This window comes from Bos javanicus, chromosome 15 (assembly GCF_032452875.1).
Source record: "Bos javanicus breed banteng chromosome 15, ARS-OSU_banteng_1.0, whole genome shotgun sequence".
Lineage (NCBI taxonomy): Eukaryota > Metazoa > Chordata > Mammalia > Artiodactyla > Bovidae > Bos > Bos javanicus.
Window position 1 is genome coordinate 25,829,853 of NC_083882.1, and position 20,323 is coordinate 25,850,175.

Sequence of the window (20,323 nt, forward strand, 5' to 3'; positions counted from 1 at the left end):
GCCTTATCCGGAAGAGCTAAGAAAAGAAGAAAAGAAAATTTGTACTAATGAAGTGAACTAGGGATGAGAAGACGAGGAGTAGGAAAGGGAGGAAAAAATAAAAACATACGACACCCTCCCATCCGACTTCAAAGGGTGGGGTTAGACCGACTCAGGCCCCGAGAGGGTACAGTGTTTGCAATTTCTTTTATACTTTTACCGGTGGGAGAAAGGAGGAGATGGCGCTGCTCTATCTAAAGGGCTCCTATCGGCCAAGGAACAGTGCTCGCCTGCCTCTTGCTCTCTGACTGTTAACTTCATTATTCTCCATCAACACATCCCAGCAGGAAGTAAAACTACTTCTATACTTGTAATAAATACAAAGAAGAGAGAATGTCACCACTAAATATCAAGTTCCAGGCATGTGAGATTTTACTGAGATTTTATTTCTTAAAAGTCAATAAATTTTACAACTTATAAATATTAATGAGTTCGTCGCCTTTGCTTAAGCCTGACCTACGTGGGCGACAGTGATAAACACTGAAGAACATTTCCATCTTGTAAACAAGAGAGCTAAATATAAACAAGACTTGACCCTCAAAACCAGGAAATCTGATAGGGAATTCTCTGTCAGGTGTTTGATATACTGTATATTCTTCTATAATCTCAAAAATTATTTGGAGGGGAAAAAAGGGAAGGCAAATATGAAAGAGAAAAAAATTTTCGACCCAAATGATCAAACTGAATGTGTTAAATTGTCAGCAAGACTTTGAACTAAAGCAATCATTCTGCTATAATAGAGCATTAGATGACTTGAAGGCTTTTGATTTTAAATTTTATCTAAAGCCCATCAACTTTTTCTCCTTGACACATCTGGTGTCCTTTCATCTCCAAGGGAGCTCCCCGACTGTCTAATTAATACATCTGAACTTTAATTATATAATGTACCTTTATTGTTGGCACAACTTCCTGGAAGTTTACAAAAACATTATCTTGGTGTTTGGTTAGATGGTCTGCTTAAAAGATTCTACCATTGATCAATAATCCGAGGTTTTCATTTTTCTCACAAACTTCTCTCACACATACACAAATGCACAAATTTGACAGGGAAGAACCAACAGCAGACGGGTCTGTTCTAGGAGAGACTCTGTTGATTTAAGCTGAGGGTGCCAGCAAACTACTAGTGAAAGCAGCCTCACACAAGCGCCAAAAGGAACCCGTTAAAAAAAAAATTCATTCTCCTCCAAGAAGCAGAAATGATTAAATTAATCATTTCAAACGGCCTTTTTAGAAGAACAGACAGTACGTGCAGTCGAGCTTTGTGGATACTTGCTTATGGAGGCCACAGGCGGGGAAGCATTTTGTGACCCGGCGGACCACAGGATGCACGCACGCCCTGTGGCAGATGCAGGTGAGGTGGGGACGCAAGGTGAACGAGGGCACGGGTCCCTCAAGACATCCTGCTCTGCCCACGCCCCAGCTCAGCTGCACCCAGAGACGTGTCTTCTTTGTTCTGATTCAGTGACGATATTTATCACTCAAAAGGAACATCTGTAGCTGGGAGACCTCCCCTGATATACTATAAAGCTATTTCTGTTCCTATTTCTAAATGCATTGGCACAAAATGTGTGATGTCCACCACACAATCAAAGTGCACCTGGAGGTGATTTGAAACTACGATTACGGACACGGAGAGGTACAGAGACTAACGAGGGCAGAGATTTCAGAAAAAAAGGTCACCAGTCCCTTTCAGTTTGTGAAAATCACACACTTTCAATTATTTTTACCACTACTGGGGTAATTTGTCCTTCACATGTGGCTCAAGTGACCTAAATGAATTAGATTCTGTTACCAGGTATAATGCTTAGATCACTTCTAGTGTTAAGAGCAATGTGAGGTCACTATTTAAGAAAATACAGAGTGGAGCTAATAAGCTATTTGACACATAGAGGCTAAAAGAACAAAACCAATTGGGGCTGAGGCACTAACTAGATAGATTCTCCAAGTAAAGAAGTTATTTCCAGAGAATTAAACATTTTAAAGGCATGTTAACTCTGAGTTTGTAAAGAACTTTGAAAGTTACTGTAGTAGTGCAATCAATTGGCTTTGAAAAGAAAACCTACTTACCATCTTCTCAAATTGCTAGAATATTTTATCACTAGAGCAGCAACAAGTGGAGTGCGCATTCTAGCCTGCATCCAAGTGTTACTGCCAGCACAGGTTACAGAGGGAGGTAGCACACTGAGGACCTAGCAAATTGCCTAGACCAGGCAAAGCGCCCCATGCTGGGCTGGGGAGACAGGTGGGTACAGATGCCCTTGCCTAAATGGATGCGTCTGTGTTTCTTGTCTTTTAAATAATGCACTCTGGCCCAGATAGTTCATTCCCAGAGAGCAATCTTGTCCTACCAGGAAGCAGAGAGAAAAAGAGGAACTACAAAGAAAGACACACATTTCACTACAGACTTTGGAGTCCAAGTATAGTGACTCTAAAACACACTTAGTAAGCTTGTGCTGGGGCAACTTATGTGACCCTTCGTAGCTTCATTTTATCATCTGTAAAACGGGAGGATGATGCCATTACCTGGTCATCCTGTTACTATGGAGATTAGAGGTGATCATGCACGTCAGACTGTCATCTTAGCACATGGAAGGAAGTGAGAGAGCCCTCAATAAACGCTAAGCCAGAAGCTGGGATCCAAAATTATTCAAAACTACCTGTCCATCAAATCCACAAAATGTTTCTCATCTTGAGATGTTGGAATGGTGGGTACAATAAATCAAAGTTGTTTTTCCACATAACTTAAGTCTTCTGAATCAAGGAAGCATATAATAGACTGGTGAAAATTTGTATCTGCTTTTTTAACATCTGCTGTTTTTAAAGAGTTGAAAGAGAGTCTGTAAACCTGTATAACAGCAAGGTTGGGGCCTTGCATGAGGCTCAAACCCTGATGTTAAGGGGCGGGGGTGGGGGGGCGGTTCATAGAAGTAAAAAGGGGGGTGGCTGAAAATGGGGGCACACAGAACCTCTTTGCACCTACATGGAGAGCCATTCCTTCCACTCTGATCTCCTTAACTACTGGGGAGAATTAATGCTATAATGTGTGGACAACAGGCCACATGGGTTGTGTGTAAAGAAAACACACCTCAAAAGTCTACATATAAAGTGATTAGATGTGAGCTTTTAATTCTGCTTTATGCTAAGGGAAAAAAAACCTCCGGTATAGTTAAGGATAATATTTTAATATCCATGTAAACATGGGGTAAATCATTTCATTAAATGATTTTTCTAGTTCATCAGAAAGATTGTTCTATTTTCTTCACAGGGAAAGTGGTCAGGTTCTAAGATGTTACGGAGTAGATTTCCCATATGTAGATTTGTGTGTGTATATATCACATACACTTATTCTTGGATTATTTACATGGCTCACTTGAGAGAAATGCACATTCCTGTTCATATATTCATACGACACTGAAATTGTCATGTGTATGGCTATTCATTCTGTGTCAAGTCAGCTCATGACTATTCTTCCTGGTGTAAAACTAACTGAGAGATTCAATTGGACAGGAGAGACTCAATTTGTCATCATAAGACTAGACAAGCAGTGCACTCCTCAGCTAAATAGAGAATATTCACTAGACACAAAATTGACCGTAAGCTGTAAATGGGAAATAAGTTTAAAATGGCTGGTACAAGTAGATGCACAATACATATTTGTTGACTAGAGAGTGAAATTCCTGATCACGTGCTTTAATAATCCTGCAAAAAGATATTAAGAAAACAGACAAAGAAGAAAAAAAAAAAAACATTTGTGTCTAAGGCAGTGGCTATAGTGGTTAACGGAGCTACCAGGGACCTTCTATTTTTTTTCCAAGTATTTACTGGCTTGCGACATCTGGGATGTAATAGCTTCATGCTGAAAATAGGATAGTTCTGCTCATCAAAGCAGGAGAAAGGCTAGCCCAGGTATCATCAGAAAATACCACTGGGAATAGACTTTCTGAGCTGAAGAGCCATTAATTGGTAAGGCTGAATTTCGCAGTCATTATTTCTAACATAATCTCCATAGCTTGTGCCTGAGGACACAGCTTTCCTACTCAGCATGACCAGAGTCTGTGATCAAGTGGGAAACCCCACGGTTAGAGAAGGAAAAGAAAAGGCGCTGTCCTCCCAGTGGAGGCACCGGGGTCCACCTCGGGCCAGGCTTCTTTAGTTCTTGAAGGAAACAAGCTGGCGTTTTGGCTTGCAACTTGACCAAAAGCTTTAGGAGTGAATTACAAGCAGCAGCTACACAGTAAATGAGTCAAATGGAAGAGGGCTTCATCTTCTCACGTACCGTATACATACAGCATATAATCCGAATGAGCTTTCCCCACTATGTTGGAAGCCTCACAGCGGTATGTACCATTATCTGTTTTGTTTAGGTTATTGATGAACAGGTTGGGCCCCGACAGCACGGCGTGTTGAGGCATTTCATCATCGACTCTCACCCAAGTCACCATCACAGGCCTGCAGAAGGAAGGGAGAGAGACAGGTTGCATTATGACTTCCCACCAAGATGTCTGCATCAAACTTCTCAGCCACGCAGTAAATGAATCCCATGCAGGGTGACACAATTAAAGAGGACCTACTGGAGATAATTTTAAGTTCACAGAATTACAGCTGTGAAGTCTCCACAAATCTGTTTGGAATATAATTCTCTTAAAAATATTATCAGATGTTGAAAAACTTTCAACAGGCCGCAAGCAGGAGTCTCATTATTTCCAATCCATCTTCAACAAACCAGCAAATAAACCATGTGCCCTATTTTTATGCCCTGCTGTGTGGTTTCACACCAATTCAGATAGGACAGAGCTCACCCATTGCTAATCATCTCATTAATTAGGGGGAAAAAATCAAATCCTGGGCTAGTGATACATGCATTAATCTCATGGTTACTAACACACAGAGATACTTGGCTTAGGAAGTTGTGATACGTAAGTGGATTTCTTGTTTCGCAGAAAGGAATGGACTTTTACCTCTGAATAGTGCTTTCTTTGGCCTCTGCTCTTTGAAAAAGAAAAAAAAATCACCTCTTCTCATTCTGGAAAGATGCAGTCACTTCCTGTCCCCTTATTCCCTACCCTTAACCTACCCTCCACCAACCCAAGATGCCACCACACCCTCCTGGGCCAAATTCCACCGATCTACATGTTCCTTGGCAAAGTGCGTGCCCTCCGTGGCCCTCCAAGGCCCCCAGTGCTGCTCCCCTTGCCCAGCGTGTTCACCTGCAGGGACCGGGGACAGGCTCCCAGATCAATGGCTGTGGAGTGATGACACCTCCATGTGGACCCCTGGGGGCCTCCAGTACTGGCTCATCACAGGCAAGTTTGTTTTCATGATTAGAGACCACATTTGTATCCATCAGGAAAAGCAAATTTCACAAGGTACTCCGGAGCCCCAGTTGCACACACACACAGAGTCTCTTTCAAACTCACTGAATTTATGATCCTTCAAGGCAACCCCTATGAAATCGAGGCCACATCTAGGACCGGGTCTGAAAGCTGCCACTTTCCAGGCAGGGTCACAGGGATCCGAGCATGGAAGCAGCTTCCTTTCATTTCACGCACCACCTCCAGGAGCAGCATCAGGACCAAAGACCCGTGCTTTGTAATGAACGGACACTCAAGTGGGCCCTGCCAAGCAGCATTCCGGTTTTCCAGGGGGATGCAAAGTCATGATTTTTCTTTAATTACATGTGGGTTTGTCATCGCCACCCAGTAAATTATTTAAAAATGAGCCTTGCATATGTCTTCCTCGCAGGCAATGGCGAATGGGTCTGCCTGGCAATCAGACCTACTGCCCGCTGCTTGACAGCTGAAACCATCAGTAGGGGTAAGCGCCGAGAACATTCACAACATTTAATGGCAAGTTAAATTACCATTTTTATTGTATGCAATTTCTTGAGAAAATAAATAGGTAATATGCTAGGAGGGCCAGCAGCGAGTAACGCGTGCTTGCTCAGAAAACCGTGCACCCAGGCCGATTGGAGAGGAACAAACAAATACCCTCTCTGGCATCAATGTCCCGAAGGAAACATGTAATTTACTGTCCCCGTGGCACATTCAATTGAACACAGTACCTTCTTCAGAGGAAAAAAAAAATACAGAAACAAAATATAGGTTAGCAAGCCATAGTCTGTAAATGTGGTTAATGTGGCTGGTACTATGTGCGGCAAGAGGCAGAGGAGAATTTATTTTTTTCCGCCACTGGATGGTTTTGGAGGGGAGGTAAGCTGCTAACGGGGACCTAATTCAAACAGTTTACACAAAGAAACAGCTGAAGCTTTTGCAGTGCTCAAAGGAGAAGAAGACTGCTCTGGTAAAGCTGGAAGCACTTAAAATCAAATAACTTCGAAACACCTGAGGAAAAGGAAAGCAAAAGGAAGACCACCTCCTTCCTAAAGGTCATTTTTACAGCTCCAAACGGTGAGTACAGAGAGAAGCAAATTCTCGGCCCTGGAGAGGTACGCATTAAATAGGCAGGGTTGACGTGGGAAGAGGGCCCACAGGCCCCCTCTGGCTCTCTGTTCTCTCAGAGTTCATCGCTCAGCTGTCACGGGAAGAATTCTTTCCAAAGACTTGGGGGAAGCTTTGTGAAGATGTGAAGATGCGCGGAGGTCCTTGTATGAAAACTGTGATAAAGATGCTGGTTAGCAAAACTCTGAGAGGGGGAGATAACCACAGCGTGGGGACAGCAGAGGGAGCTCAATGCTGTTTTTTGTTGGGGATGAAAAAAAAACCTGAGTACTCTGGATCCCCTCACTGACCTGTGGCTCCACACGGTGAGTCCACACAGCGTCTTTGCCCTCAGTTTGTTTATTCCCAGGTAAAAACCATCTTTTTCTGTCTTAGAAAGATGAAAAGACACCTCTTCCTCCCCAAATGAAACCAAGAGCTAAAGTGGTACCACCACATGGCTTTTGCTGTATCAGTGGTAATATATGTGGTTTCTCTAATTCACTTTCACTCATTTATTTAGCAGGGGCAAATGAAGTAGCTTTTTATTCTTTTATACTTTTCAATAAAATAAAAGAGTAAAAGTCAGTTCTTCTCCCTTCTGCAATTATATATATATATATATATATATACACATTCCTTGAGAAAAATTCCCAAACCACTCCTTACTAACAAAAATATTTCTAGGAGTCACTTTTCCTTGAGGGAAAAAGCAAAATGAAAAGTAAGGCACATTTGCCTACAGCTGGCCCTAAACACAGCAGCTTAATTTAAGTCTGAAAACCATCTTTCCAGCAGCTTAAGACATTAGCACAGAAGGTAGCAGATATATCATTAGATTGTGGGCACACTAAAAATTTATTAGGATTATTTTATGTGGGTAAGAGAAAATAGTTCTGACAATCATGCTGATGATAATAAAATAGAATTAGCTGAGATTTCAATCTTAGCTGGCATTTCATTTTTCTCCCCATCCTCACCCTTAAGAACCACAGATATTTATTCCACTATTCACTGAATATTCTTTTATTTCCTGAGAAAGATCTTGCATCCTTTACAGCAGGAGACAGGTGACAGGCCGAGGAGTTGTGAAGGCACATGTCCGTGTTATGACATTTACTGCTCATGACCCTCTGCCAACCTTGGCCTTCAGAACTTACTGGGGCTTCCCGATGGCTTCACATGTTAACTCAAGCGCGTCCCCTTCCCGGGTTAGGCCTTGTAGAGGGTAAGTCATCTGAATATGCACTTGAGGCTTATCTGTATGACAACAACACAAAGTATAATGTTTAGCAAATGATATCATCAGGCAGAACCAGACTTGCATGCTGTCACAGACCCCATTCTACCAGCACTCACACACTCCCCATCCTCATGCTTTCAGTAACATCCTTCTAATTAGTGAGTAATCCTGGCATTTGCTCAAATTAAATTGCCTAATAACTCTAAGGAGTGAACCACAAATAGATAAGAGATTCATAAGCCAACTGTGCCACATCAAACATTTCCTGTGAAACACATTTTGTTACATTGAAGTTTATCTCCAGACTCACTCAAGCTAAAGGAAACTCATTTGCCTTCATGCTGAGGTGAAGCCACAGATATTTGTGGTGCTCAGAATTGATACATTTTATCATAGATCATATATTACTATGTGACAATATGTTGTGACACTGCATATTAATAAGTTTGCCTCTTGTTTTCAAATAGGAAAGGCAAAACTTCTGAATTCCATTCGAGTGGCTCCAAGAATAAAGAACTGGGAGGTTTTGCTGGCCCCTAAAGAAACTCTATGACATCTCAAGGTAAACACATCAGACGTAAGATGACTGACAGTTACTGAGGGTCTACTAAGGGAGGACCCACCCCTGGTGATGGAAAATGCCCTTTTAGGGATGAGAACACTGGTAGGTACCTAGAGAATGATGTAGGTCGTCCAAGGTCATAGAGATAACATAATGAGACAGTCCCAAGAAATGTATGTTTATAGGAATTCAAACCACATTTCCCAATGGCAATCCATAATTAAAGCCAAGTGTATCGAGTAGAGCTTCCTAATGCAGTCAAGTACTTAGGTATTCTGAAGTGACACTCTCCTAAGGGAGAGAACTTTCACGATGTCAAAGTTTCACGATGAATAGGTATTCTTACTTCCACTACCTATTTAGAAACTGTGAGTTTGTGGGGGTGTGGGAATGAGCGAGGAATGCTAGGAGGTACAGGTACTAGGGAAGGAAGGGGAGGGGTCAGAATTAATTTGGATACACACACAAATGTATTTACAAATAAAACCTGAATGGGTTTGGGAGGGTTTTTGTCCCCCTATACTGAACTAACAAGCTAGTGATCCCTAAATCAGTTTTCTCATTTAATTCTGTGGCTCCATAAATGTATATTTTTGGAAATGTACCGAAGAGGTAATACATGTGAGAGGGCAAGACATCAGTTGGCTGAAAGGTCAAGCCAATTTCCATAACTTTACTTTCTTGGACAATCACATCATTCAAACAACAGCCCCTTGGCCTTTTATAAGCAGTGGTTCGCTCATTATCATTCGCCCTGTGGAATGAGGGCGCAATGAGAAATACGGTGGGGTTCAACCGTCTCAACCTGCACACAGCCAAACAAGCCACATGAGGTCTTCTCTAGGGATGGCGGCGTTGCAGATGCATTTTTACAGTCGTGTTCCTAGCACTGGATCTTTCTGACTCTTGAAAACCATGTGGCATTGAAAAACCTTTTGAGAGTGGCTTCCTGTGCATCGGTGTGCACTGTGTGCTGAACTGGTAACGCTTTCCGAGGAGCTAAGTCACTTGCCAGAGAACATAAGTTAACAGGACTGAAAGCTCCAGCTGACTCCTGCAAGCAACACGATTCTATTCTTGGACTTGTTGGCAAAGGAAAATGGCATAGAGGTCTCCAGATACTGATAACTGGGTGGGGATGCTAGTCATTAAGGAAAGGCAGAAATCCTCATAAACAGGATGGCCCTGAATGAACACTGACTGCTGGTCAAGAGCTCCTGGACACCCTCCTTTGAAAGTTACAAATAATACTGTAGGCTATATGCAACCGGTGGGTGACATATGGGGGTCTGTTATTTTGGGTGGTATAATACATGTGCACACAGAACTGGGTGGTAAAATTTATTTTAAAAAACCCCACAAGATATCAAAGAAAAAAGGGGAAGAAGGTTATACCATTGAAAACACAGACAATAAAATCCTGGCTCCCTTACAATTCATACTCAGAAACAGCAGCACTTCTGGAGTTTCTGGTTAGGAAACCTCTGTCATCCTTACCCAGGAACTGTTCTGAGGAAAGCTAAATTCAAAGCCTCAAATTTGGGCTGAAATGTAATACTTGCTTATAGGTTAATCTCTGATCCAAGCAAGGTCTACATTTTCCATGCACCGATGACTTCGGTCCATTAATTAAGGAGAAGCAGAGTGCTTGCTGGCCGATGTGGAAGGCTTTTTTTTGGTCCTTTTTCTTCTTTGTGTAATTTACAAGCAAACAGAGAGAGCATATTTCTCAGCACAGTGCACTAAGGGTTTTACATGCTCAACTTCCATTAATAATAAAGACAGTGTTGAAAATCTATCCACCCTGCCTTTTCAGTACTACTGAGTTTGTTTTAGTTAAATGCCTTTTATGCTCCTAATGGCTATTTACCAGTTGTCAATGGCTCACATAAATTAGGAAGAACATGCTAAGGTCTTGCTATACCTGGGATTTACATTAAAAAAAATCATATACTAAGCCTTAGAAAATACACTTTCAATTTTGATAACTGATTTTCCCAATTTACTCTTTAGGTTTCTGGAGAAACATCTACCATCTTCTTATAGGTACAGCTGCCACAGTTACCTTAATAGCTGGCTAGAAAGGTGAACATTAATCTCACTTGTATTATACAGAAAAATGTCCTCCTCTGCTGACACACGTAGTATTTACAGGCATATTATTCGACCGTGGGCAGCTGAGCTATATTTACGCCCAACCTAGAAACCAAACAGAGGGTTTATGTGCCAAGATCCATCTCCGGGTGAAAGAAACTTAGAAAACAAATTTGATCTCCACTCCTTTGTCCTGAAAGAGGAACCTGAGTCTTCTCAACAGGTGGAATAGAAACCCTGGGGCTCTGCTGGCACCTCTAGAACCCAGGGCTGTTAGATTTCCCCAGGAAGATCCTGACTACAATCTGAGTGTGTCAAAATACTGAACAATCCAGATGGCTGATGGAATAGTCCAGAGCTCATCATTTATGCTTTAATTATGTTCATAAATCAAATGTTATAACCCACCAAATCTTTTTTGAAACAGAACCAGACTCCAAGATTTATTTTTAAGTAATGAGCTAAGTAAGGCCTGGTACATTTTCTGGGTGATCATTTTCTGCCTCAGTTGGTGTTGGAAGGCACAAGGCTAAAAGCCAGATGACACTTTCTGCCCAAGTGCAATAACTGTCCAGAAATGTATCGCTCAGAATGGCTTAATGTCATTATAAAATGGAACTGCTGTATAAAAATAAGAAAAATAGTTAGGTCTATGCACTCGTGGAACATTACAGTTACAGAGATGGCATCACCAACAGACAATCAATTAGGTCGAGGGATCTGAGGTTTTCATAATACACTGTAATTTTTAAAAACCCCTATAAAAGACACATTTAGCAAGACTGCTATAGCAGACAAAATTTGGCCATTAGTCAAAGTCGCACAGAGGGTTAAATACCAGGAGACTTTAGGTCACACTACAGTAGCAGCCAATTAAAAAAACAATATTAGAAAGACATTCTGATTTGATGAGACTTTCCTTAAATGGACTTTGCTCTCTATAAAGGGGGGGATATATATATATAAAAGGAAACTCTTAAAGAGGTTAGAATGGCTTGCTGGCAGATTACAATTGATTTCATGCCAGTTTGACCTTGCACTGTATTCTATGATCTTTTCAGAAGATGAAACTCAAGACTCTGGAACCTGTATTTCACTTTCCCATGTAAATGAAAAGTCACAGTCTCCTTCTCTCTAGATTACTGCGCTAATGTATCAGGTCTTTACAATTTCTTATTTTTAAAAAGAGAACACTGTGGTTTCCTTTTGCCTGGGATATTATCCTTCCCAGGTACCAGAGAGGAGCATTGCTGAAATAAGACAGCACGGTGGGAGAAGACCTGTTAGCCCAGGGGCTCCTGACACTTTCTCTGCCTGAGAATTTAAGTCAGAGGACGTGGACCTCACATATTTGCTGATGCGCTGACTGCAAAGCAGATCTAGAAACACGAGCCCCAGTGTGCTTCTCCAGGCTCTTCGTGTGACTGAGATTTCCTCCAACATTCTGAAACACCTGTTAGAGTGAGACTGGAGGCCTCTGGACCAAGTGTTCATTTTTTGGGCAAAGAAAAGGGCAGGGTGGGGGCCCAGATGAATCAGACTGGCGGGTGGCAGTGTGGGTCTGTGCCTGTGCATTCAGGTGGGGAAGCTTTACCTGAGGGTCTTTGTCAATCATGGAGGATTACTGCAGTTCAGAGGAGCATGGGGATGCCAAGATGAACCTGAGATTTGGTGAGGGCTTAGAGGTAAGAACTGACCCCTATAACACGGCTGCCTAAACTGTTGGGCAAGGCCGGTTTTGCTCTGAAGGAGGGCGATGTCTAGTGACACAAGGAGGTTGGGACTAGTCAGAGAACAGAGTCACAGCAAGCTCTCCGAGGAGTTAAAGAGAACATCTTGCAAAAGGCTTGCTTTCCATTGTCATCATACATTTATGAATAATTTTCACTGCCGTTTATTTTGTTTGTTTGCAAGGTGAAGGCCCTCCTGCTGTTACATCTGCTGTATGAATCGGAGCACTTAAACGGCACTTCTTCGAAGAGGGCTGAGCTATGATGAGTGGGATGAGTCAGGCCTTGGAGGACGGATGTGGGACCGAAGAGCATGTGCCACATCACACAGTAAAATACAATTTCCTCTTGTTGCAACTTGTAAGTAGCTTTGTGGATACTGAAATGACTGTTTACTCAACAAAATCAAATTTTATTCTGTGATGTTGTGGCAGAGAGTTGCTCCCAGTGCCTTTGAAGTGGGGTGCACACTCACCCACACAGCACTCTTCCAGATCTATGAGAAATCTTCAAAATTTGAAAGTGAACACTGGGTGAGAAAACCCTCACAGTAAGAGTGTCCGCACAAGAATGTAAGCTCTGTGACAAGAAAGGTTTTCGTTTTTTGTATCCCTGGTGCCTAGAATAATGTCAGTGACTGGAACATGGTAGGCATTTAGTATGTATTCACCAAGCAGATGAATGAATGAAAAAGTTGGGAGATGTTGGGGAATGGAAGTCTAGCTCTGCTACTGGTTAAAGGAAAACTAGGAGACCATGAATTCATCTTAGCCCTGTTCTAAGACAGACAAGTCACATTAAAATTTTCAAGTGTTTCTTTGAGCAGACATCCAGTTCAACAGGGCAGTCCAACTGAAAATAATTCAAAAGGAGCTGGGGGAAAGGTTTCTATAAAGATGACATGGAAGAAAAGCAAGGGAATTATTTGATTGGCTAGAGCTAAGCAGTTGCCTTCAGAGAAGGCAATGGCACCCCACTCCAGTACTTTTGCCTGGAGAATCCCAGGGACGGGGGAGCCTGGTAGGCTGCAGTCCATGGGGTCTCGAAGAGTCGGACACAAGTGAGCATTTTAACTTTCACTTTTCACTTTCATGCATTGGAGAAGGAGATGGCAACCCACTCCAGTGTTCTTGCCTGGAGAATCCCAGGGACAGGGGCGCCTGGTGGGCTGCCGTCTATGGGGTCGCACAGAGTCGGACACGACTGAAGCGACTTAGCAGCAGCAGCAGCAGCAAGCAGTTGCCTTATTTGGGAAGCCTGGTTAGCTACCTGTGACTGGCTGGGTTTTATAGTCCTGGAGTACATTGAGTTTGGTTTAGGTTTTGATTTGCTTATGTAAGTTACCAAGGTATTAGAATCACCTAATTAGATTGGTCTAATGGCCTCCTTTTTAGTCACTTTTAACAGCTCTTATTGCAAAACAATCTAGCTCCCCAAATTTGAGGTTCAACCCATGTGTTCTGATTTACATACTTTCATTTTCTTACACATTTCTTTAGCATTTTGGGTATTATTCCAAGGTGGTATCTTAGGGGAAATCATAAACAATGGTGTTGAGCCATTCTTTTTATTTACTTTTTTGTTAATCACCTTAAGTATAGGAAGTTTTCTTTGGTTGTTCAATATTTTTTAAAACTTTTTTTTTTAATTGAAGTATAGTTAATTTACAATGTTGTGTTAGTTTCAAGTGTACACCAAAGTGGTTCAGTTTTATATATACACACACATTTATATATATATATATATATATATATATATATATATATTCTTTTTCAGATTCTTTTCCATTATAGATTATTACAAAATACTGAATATAGTTCCTTGTGCTACACAGTAGGTCCTTGTTGTTTACCTAGACCATATATACTAGCATGCATATATTAATCCCAATGTCTTAATTTATCTCTCCCACCCCTTATCCCCTATGATCCCCTTTGGAGCATTCTTTTTAGATTTTGAGATGTTAACTCTACAACCATTTAAACTTCCACAGACTCAAAATCTGACCTTGAGTTAAAACCATTGAGAGTGCACATTAGAAGATGAGTTTCACTACATGGTATTCAACGTTCACAGCCTCAGAGACTCATCTTTCCTAAATACATCAGGTCAGACATTGGGTGAGATGTGGGGAGACAAGCCTCTTTCTACAGGGTGTGCCTGCAGGAGGCAGGGGTGACGGCAAAGGCTTTCTTCCCTGGGAGTCATGTCATTCAAGTCTTGCTCACAATGGATTTGGCCCAATGTTTTCTCTTTGATTTTTCAGTATCGGTGACTCAAGCCTCTCGCCCCTTTGGGCACTGCAAAACGCCTTGCTAACACGCCAAAGAGTTAATAGCATCGGAAAACTGGACCTGCCTCTACTCTGTGTTAACACAAAAAACAACAGTTTAAAACATTAGTTTCAATCAGGGGGTCCCCCATGCCTTCATTAATTTTCAGAAGGAATAGTAAATACTGAAATAACTTCCCTGAAACTCAATTCATCACTTTAAAAAAAAATAAAAGAAGGGGACAGTGGGAGGAAGAATATATATTCTATTAAAAAAGAGAGAGAGAGAAAGATCAGAGGAACAGGCCAAATCTGAAAACGCCAGCTATTATGCTTTGAAGAATACAACCGGGGAATAGAATTGATGGGGGAGAGGATGGGACACGGGAGCTGCCGTGGCAAACAGTGTCTTATCCTCCACTCCAAAGAGGAAAGATTTTCCTATTTCCAGGCTTTTCTCCCTCCTTCACTGGAGGGCTCATCAATACAGGAGAAACATTTATTTTGGCCCAGATAAAGAACAGGTTTTGATCATCTCCTCAATGCCTAATTTTCCCCTAATTGAGGGAGGGAAAGAAAAAAAAAATCTAGCCTTTGGTGGACCCTGGATGAACAAGAATATGGATTTACAAAATACCTGGCTATATCAAGTCAATAAAACTCATTTTGAAAATGATGCCCATGAACACGATTAACTGGCAGATGATAATCAGAGCAGGGAAGGCGTTCAAAACACCCATTTTTAGAGGCTTTGTCTTCACTCGCCCTTTCAAAACTCATCTCTTAAATTTTTTTTTCAGATACGTGCACACACAAACCCCTCACTTAGATGAGGGTTTCTGCAAAACATTTTAAAGAGCAAGGCTACGATGGGAGAAAGCAAAAGACACACAACAGTGATTCCAGAGCTTCGGATTCACCTCGGTCCAGAGTAAGGCTCCCCCCCTTGCACAGCAATGTGAATTCCACACTGAGGGTCACAGCTTCTCTTTGAATTCCCAGCTTATGTCTCTTTGTGTTGCCACCTTGATGCTATTTAGACAGTTTTCTTTTAATGCTCAGACAGTGAACTGTTCTCCTTTAAACAGGCTTTTATTTGACAAGAGTGTTGGCTCAGATCTGAGGCTCCACTAACCGCGCTACAATTCTACCACGTTCTGCTATAATCAACCCTGTTGTAAATTTCAGCAACGCTATACACACAGACACGGGAGAGAAAGAAAAAAAAACACCGCACAGAAAGAGTTTAGGGTCATACATTTCAGAACATTAAAGAGCAAAACTGTTCTCTGCCTGACATCTAAGGCAAGAGAGCTTTGAATTCCAGCTCGCGAGCATAATTATTTTCTGTTTTAAACATTTAACTGCGTGCTGCTGCCGTATCCTTGCTGAGTCTCAGAATGAAAGCTGGAAAACTAAGAGCCCTACTGTACGTTCTTCCTTCCCGGCAACGGTCCTATGAGAAAACCTTATTAATGAGCTTGCAAACGAGCACCCAACAGGGAAATGTCACAAACAAGAGCGGCTAATGCCCCAGAAAATCAAATAACTGAACACTTGGCTGATTGTGGTGCTTTTCATATTTATAATAAAAAAAGGGAGGGGGGACTTTAATTCACTAATTCTGAGAGGTCAACACCTTGCTGAACAAAACAACTCATTTATTTATGTTCAGAAATCTCCAGATGATAAATTACATCTATGTTAATCACTTCAATGCATACTACACAATTAATAGCTGTGCTCACCAAAAACGTAAGGATTATTAAAAGTATGACAGCATACACATCTGGCTGATTTTTCACGTAATTGGGCACAACAAAATTCTCCTGGTACCACAAATAAGTGTCCTAACAAACAAACACTGCAAAATTCTGTGTTCAATTAATTAGGTCTTAAATCCACAAGAGCAAAGGATTTCCAAGTTGGAGCTCAAGCCTTGTCTTCCAGGCAACATGGTGGCACTCTGTGTCCAGGGGGTGGGCAACCCTTCCCTTCATTTTATCCCTCCTCCTTGCCCCTGTTATTTAAAAAGTAAGACATTCAATGGCATACAGTGTAGGTTTTCATTATTTCATTTCCTTTTTAGAAATAGTATTTTCTAAAAGGACATAATTTATACAGTATTCAAAGCCATTATGTGTCATTTTACACTGTTCTTATCCTGATTAATATCTATCCATCTTAGAAGAGGCACAGAGAGGCTTCCATAAAATTTCTTGCAGCAAAAAGGCCACGGTTGAACTCAGTATCTTTAATACCAATCCTATCAGGTCATATTTGCCTTGAAGGTAGTCTCATTTACCCAGGGTAGAGTAATTCTTAGTCTGAGGTCCATGGACCAGCTCAGGATGTCCTGGTGATAAACTAATGTTTATCACCGATGGTATAAGAAATCTTTTTATGTGGCAAAGGGAAGGAAATTCAAAAATAATAGTTGTATGCTTATTTTACTGTTTACTAGATAGAATACACCTAGCAAGTAAAACTCATAATTTTATAGGTGTTTTTGCACAGGTCTTGGTTAGGTTAAAGTAATAAAATGAAAAATTCTACATGAGATAAGGACACAGATGACCTGTGGATTTGCTAAAGCTTGTGATGAAATTGGCCCTCGAATAACTAAACTTAGTAAAATTGTATAGGATAAATAGATTCCTTATACTGGAAGCAAAACGTGGTGAATGTTCATCATTTCCAGCTCTATAGCTGGAAAAGGATTTAATTTTTAAAGGGGTCAATGATCCACAAAAGGTTAAGAACTGCTGATGCCAGGGTTTGGGCCAATTAAAAAAATAATGGTCTATTGTAAATAGTGCTGCAGTGAAATAGAGAACTAATAAAGACCTAATATATTGCACAGGAACTCTACTCAATACTCTGTAATGGCCTATATGGGAAAAGAACCTAAAACAGAGTAGAGAGAGATATGTATGTACGTATGTATGACTGATTCACTTTGGTATACGCCTGAAACTAATACAACCTTGTAAATGAACAACTGCTGTTGTTGTTTTCGTTCAGTTGTGTCTGACTCTTTTGCTACCCCCTGGACTATATCCTGCCAGGCTCCTCTGTCCATGGGATTTCCCAGGCAAGAATACCAGGGTTGCCATTTCCTTCTCCAGAGGACCTTCCTGACCCAGGGATCAAATCAGAGTCTCCTGCTTGATAGGCAGATTCTTTACCACTGAGCCATCTGGGAAATCCATGAACTCCAATTAAAAAAAATAACGGTCTAATGTTACTCCTCACAGAGTATTTGGACTAATTCACCACCCAAGAAGACTGGCTACTGAATCTTATGCATTCAAGTATCTCTTCTTTTCTCAAGCCATCCAGATATGGTGTGGCTTGTCTGTAGAGTGGGGGCGACCATGAGAGGAATGGAGTTGAACCCCCAACACTACTGGCCAAGGTATGAGAAAGTTCTAGCACACAGTGACTGAATGCTTTAGGTATCTGAACCATGAGGCTTCGTGTTATCCATAGCTGCTGGTGTTCAAGCAGAGTAAAGCTGGTAGGTAATGAAGTACAGAATTCTGATCATGTCTGAAGATGCTACTTAAGGAATTTCTGGCTGACTGGGCAGATTTTTCAGTAGTGCTCTAGGAAGGCAGGTAAAGAACGGCCAGGTGACCTTCTTGAGAACAGAGCATCTTATTTAAGGTGCCAAACCAGACTATGAATTCCATTCAGATTAACGTAACACTTTGTAATTCTTAACCCTCTTTTACACAAAAAGACATGACATTTTCCCTCACATACATTCCAAGAAGCAGAATATCAAGGATAAGATGTGTACATGGCTTATGCCGAGTAAAAGAATGCAGGCTCCCATAAAAAGGTGCCATGTTAGAGCTAAAAAGGATCCAAAGACGTGTCTTCGATTTGAGGAAGGCATTACAGTCACTTTCCTGCAGTTAAGGGCTAGCAAGACTTTGTAAGATTGAAGTCAAATGGATTCAGATATGCAGCTTTATTCCTTTTCTTAGAAGGACCAATCTCACTTGAATCTTCAAAAGAAAAGGCTTTATAAAGATCATTAGCAAGTCTTCCAAGGGGTAGGAGGTGTAGTGCTTGAAATATTTTGCATTCGGGAGAGAGTATAACTTTTTAGGTGGGTGGGGCTATATTCTATTTAGAAGACGCCCTGGGAAAGTAAGAGTTTAGGGGTGGGAACTGGGTGAATAGCTACTCAAGTCTCACAAAAGAGCTAATGCATTATTAAAGCTAATGGGCCCCTACAAGGAAAGTTAATGGATGTTAAGTTTGCTTAAATGAATTACATATTAACCAAGTCACAAGAAATCTACTATCTGCCAATTTAGGTAATATCTGATCGTTTCTGTTTTCCCATTATAGGGACATTACACCACAATAGTTTTAGTGATATAAAAATTATAAGCATGATGCCCATAATGAAGGTACATAATGAAGTAGATGAAATGAGTTAACAAGAAAAACCTGCATTATGTAATGTTAAATTGAGCCAGGCTCATAGGGTAGCTTGCAGTGGGATAGCCTGGTAGAAGCAACTTTTTATAATTTTCCCCATTCCCTGTTTTGCAACTTAAATAAATGATAAAAATTGTAGGGGGTGTGAATGATGGCCCCTCAAATATAGGCCCACTTCCTAATGTCTGGAACCTGTGGCTGTGACCTTATTTGGAAGTGCGATCTTTGCAGATGTAATTAAACTAAGGATATTGAATTGAGACTATTCTGGGTTATCTGGGTGGGCCCTAAGTCCAATAATTGTCCTTATAAGAGACACATAGAGAAGAGAAGACGGCTAGATCAATATGCAGACAGAGACTAGAGTGATGTGGCCACAAGCCAAGGAACACCTGGAGTCACCAGAAGCTACAGAAGGAAAGGAAAGATCCTTTCCTAGAGCCTTTGGAGGGAGTCTGCCCTGCCAACACCTTTATTTCAGACTTCTGTCCTCTGGAACGGTGAGGGAATAAATGTCTGTCGTTTATTAAGCCACTGAATTTGAGGTAATCTGTTATGGCAGGCCTAGAAGATTAATAAAATAATCATAGAGAGTAAGGCTTTTCCTTTATTCAATGCTCTGTCACTGTCATCCAATCAAACTCTTGTAACATTTCACTAAGCACACTCAAAGAGCACCTGGATCTGCAGAGGTCAAGTTACAGAAGCGTTTTGATAAAAAGTTGAGAAGTTGACTACTTAGCCACAACCTCAGTGCAAGAAGAACTGTGTGCAGAAAACACCTTATTCTTATCCACAAGTAGGAGAGTCCAGAGGAGAAGATGAGGAGACAGGGCTCAGAGAGGAGAGACCTCACTTATCATGATCCAGCTTTTATTGATGAAGCCATCAAAACTGTGGCACCCATCCCAAAGAGTTCCAGTTTTAAACTCGTCAGTATAATTTAAGCTAAAATGGAAGAGAATGTGCAATTTAAAACAAGATGCTGATGTTCATTGGGAATAAAATCCCTTCTATAAAAAAATCCAGCACTTATGATAGGGTTAATAAAGCCAGGGGGTGGAAATTACCCTAGATTTTGAAGTTGGCATAGAAATGATTACAGTCAATATTCACAAAATTTAATTAATTAAGTCATGCGCTAGAGCAGATTGGAAATATTTTCAAGTTTTACATTTGGGTTAAATGTAGCATTTTCAAAATCCTCATTGGCATTCTGTAATATGGCAGTGTTTCAGTAAAATAATCCTTTGATTATTTTTCTACGAAGACAACAAGATAAAAATTCTATCTAAACTATATAAAAACATATGTATTTAATAAGTGGCTTCTGAAGTGTGTTTTTTTTTTTTTTAAACTGCTACTCTATATCCTCAGAATAAAATACTTGGGTAATGCTATGGTTTTAGTATTTGTGTCCCACCAAATCTTGTATGTTGAAATCCTGATCCCCAGTGTGATGGTAGAGCCTTGGGGAGGTGATTAGGT

At 41.0% G+C, this 20,323-nt stretch overlaps 1 protein-coding gene across 13 annotated transcripts in view; it reads right to left on the reverse strand.

Annotated features, from left to right (window-relative positions):
• CADM1 (cell adhesion molecule 1) overlaps window positions 1-20,323 on the reverse strand; it is a 352,286-nt gene that overhangs the window by 35,910 nt on the left and 296,053 nt on the right. For all 13 annotated transcript variants that reach the window (XM_061440387.1, XM_061440378.1, XM_061440384.1 and 10 more), the window contains 2 exons: window positions 7,637-7,736; window positions 4,316-4,488 (listed from right to left, as the gene is read on the reverse strand). In XM_061440387.1, coding sequence (XP_061296371.1) covers window positions 4,316-4,488; window positions 7,637-7,736 — 273 coding nt within the window. The remainder of the gene's footprint in view (window positions 1-4,315; window positions 4,489-7,636; window positions 7,737-20,323) is intronic.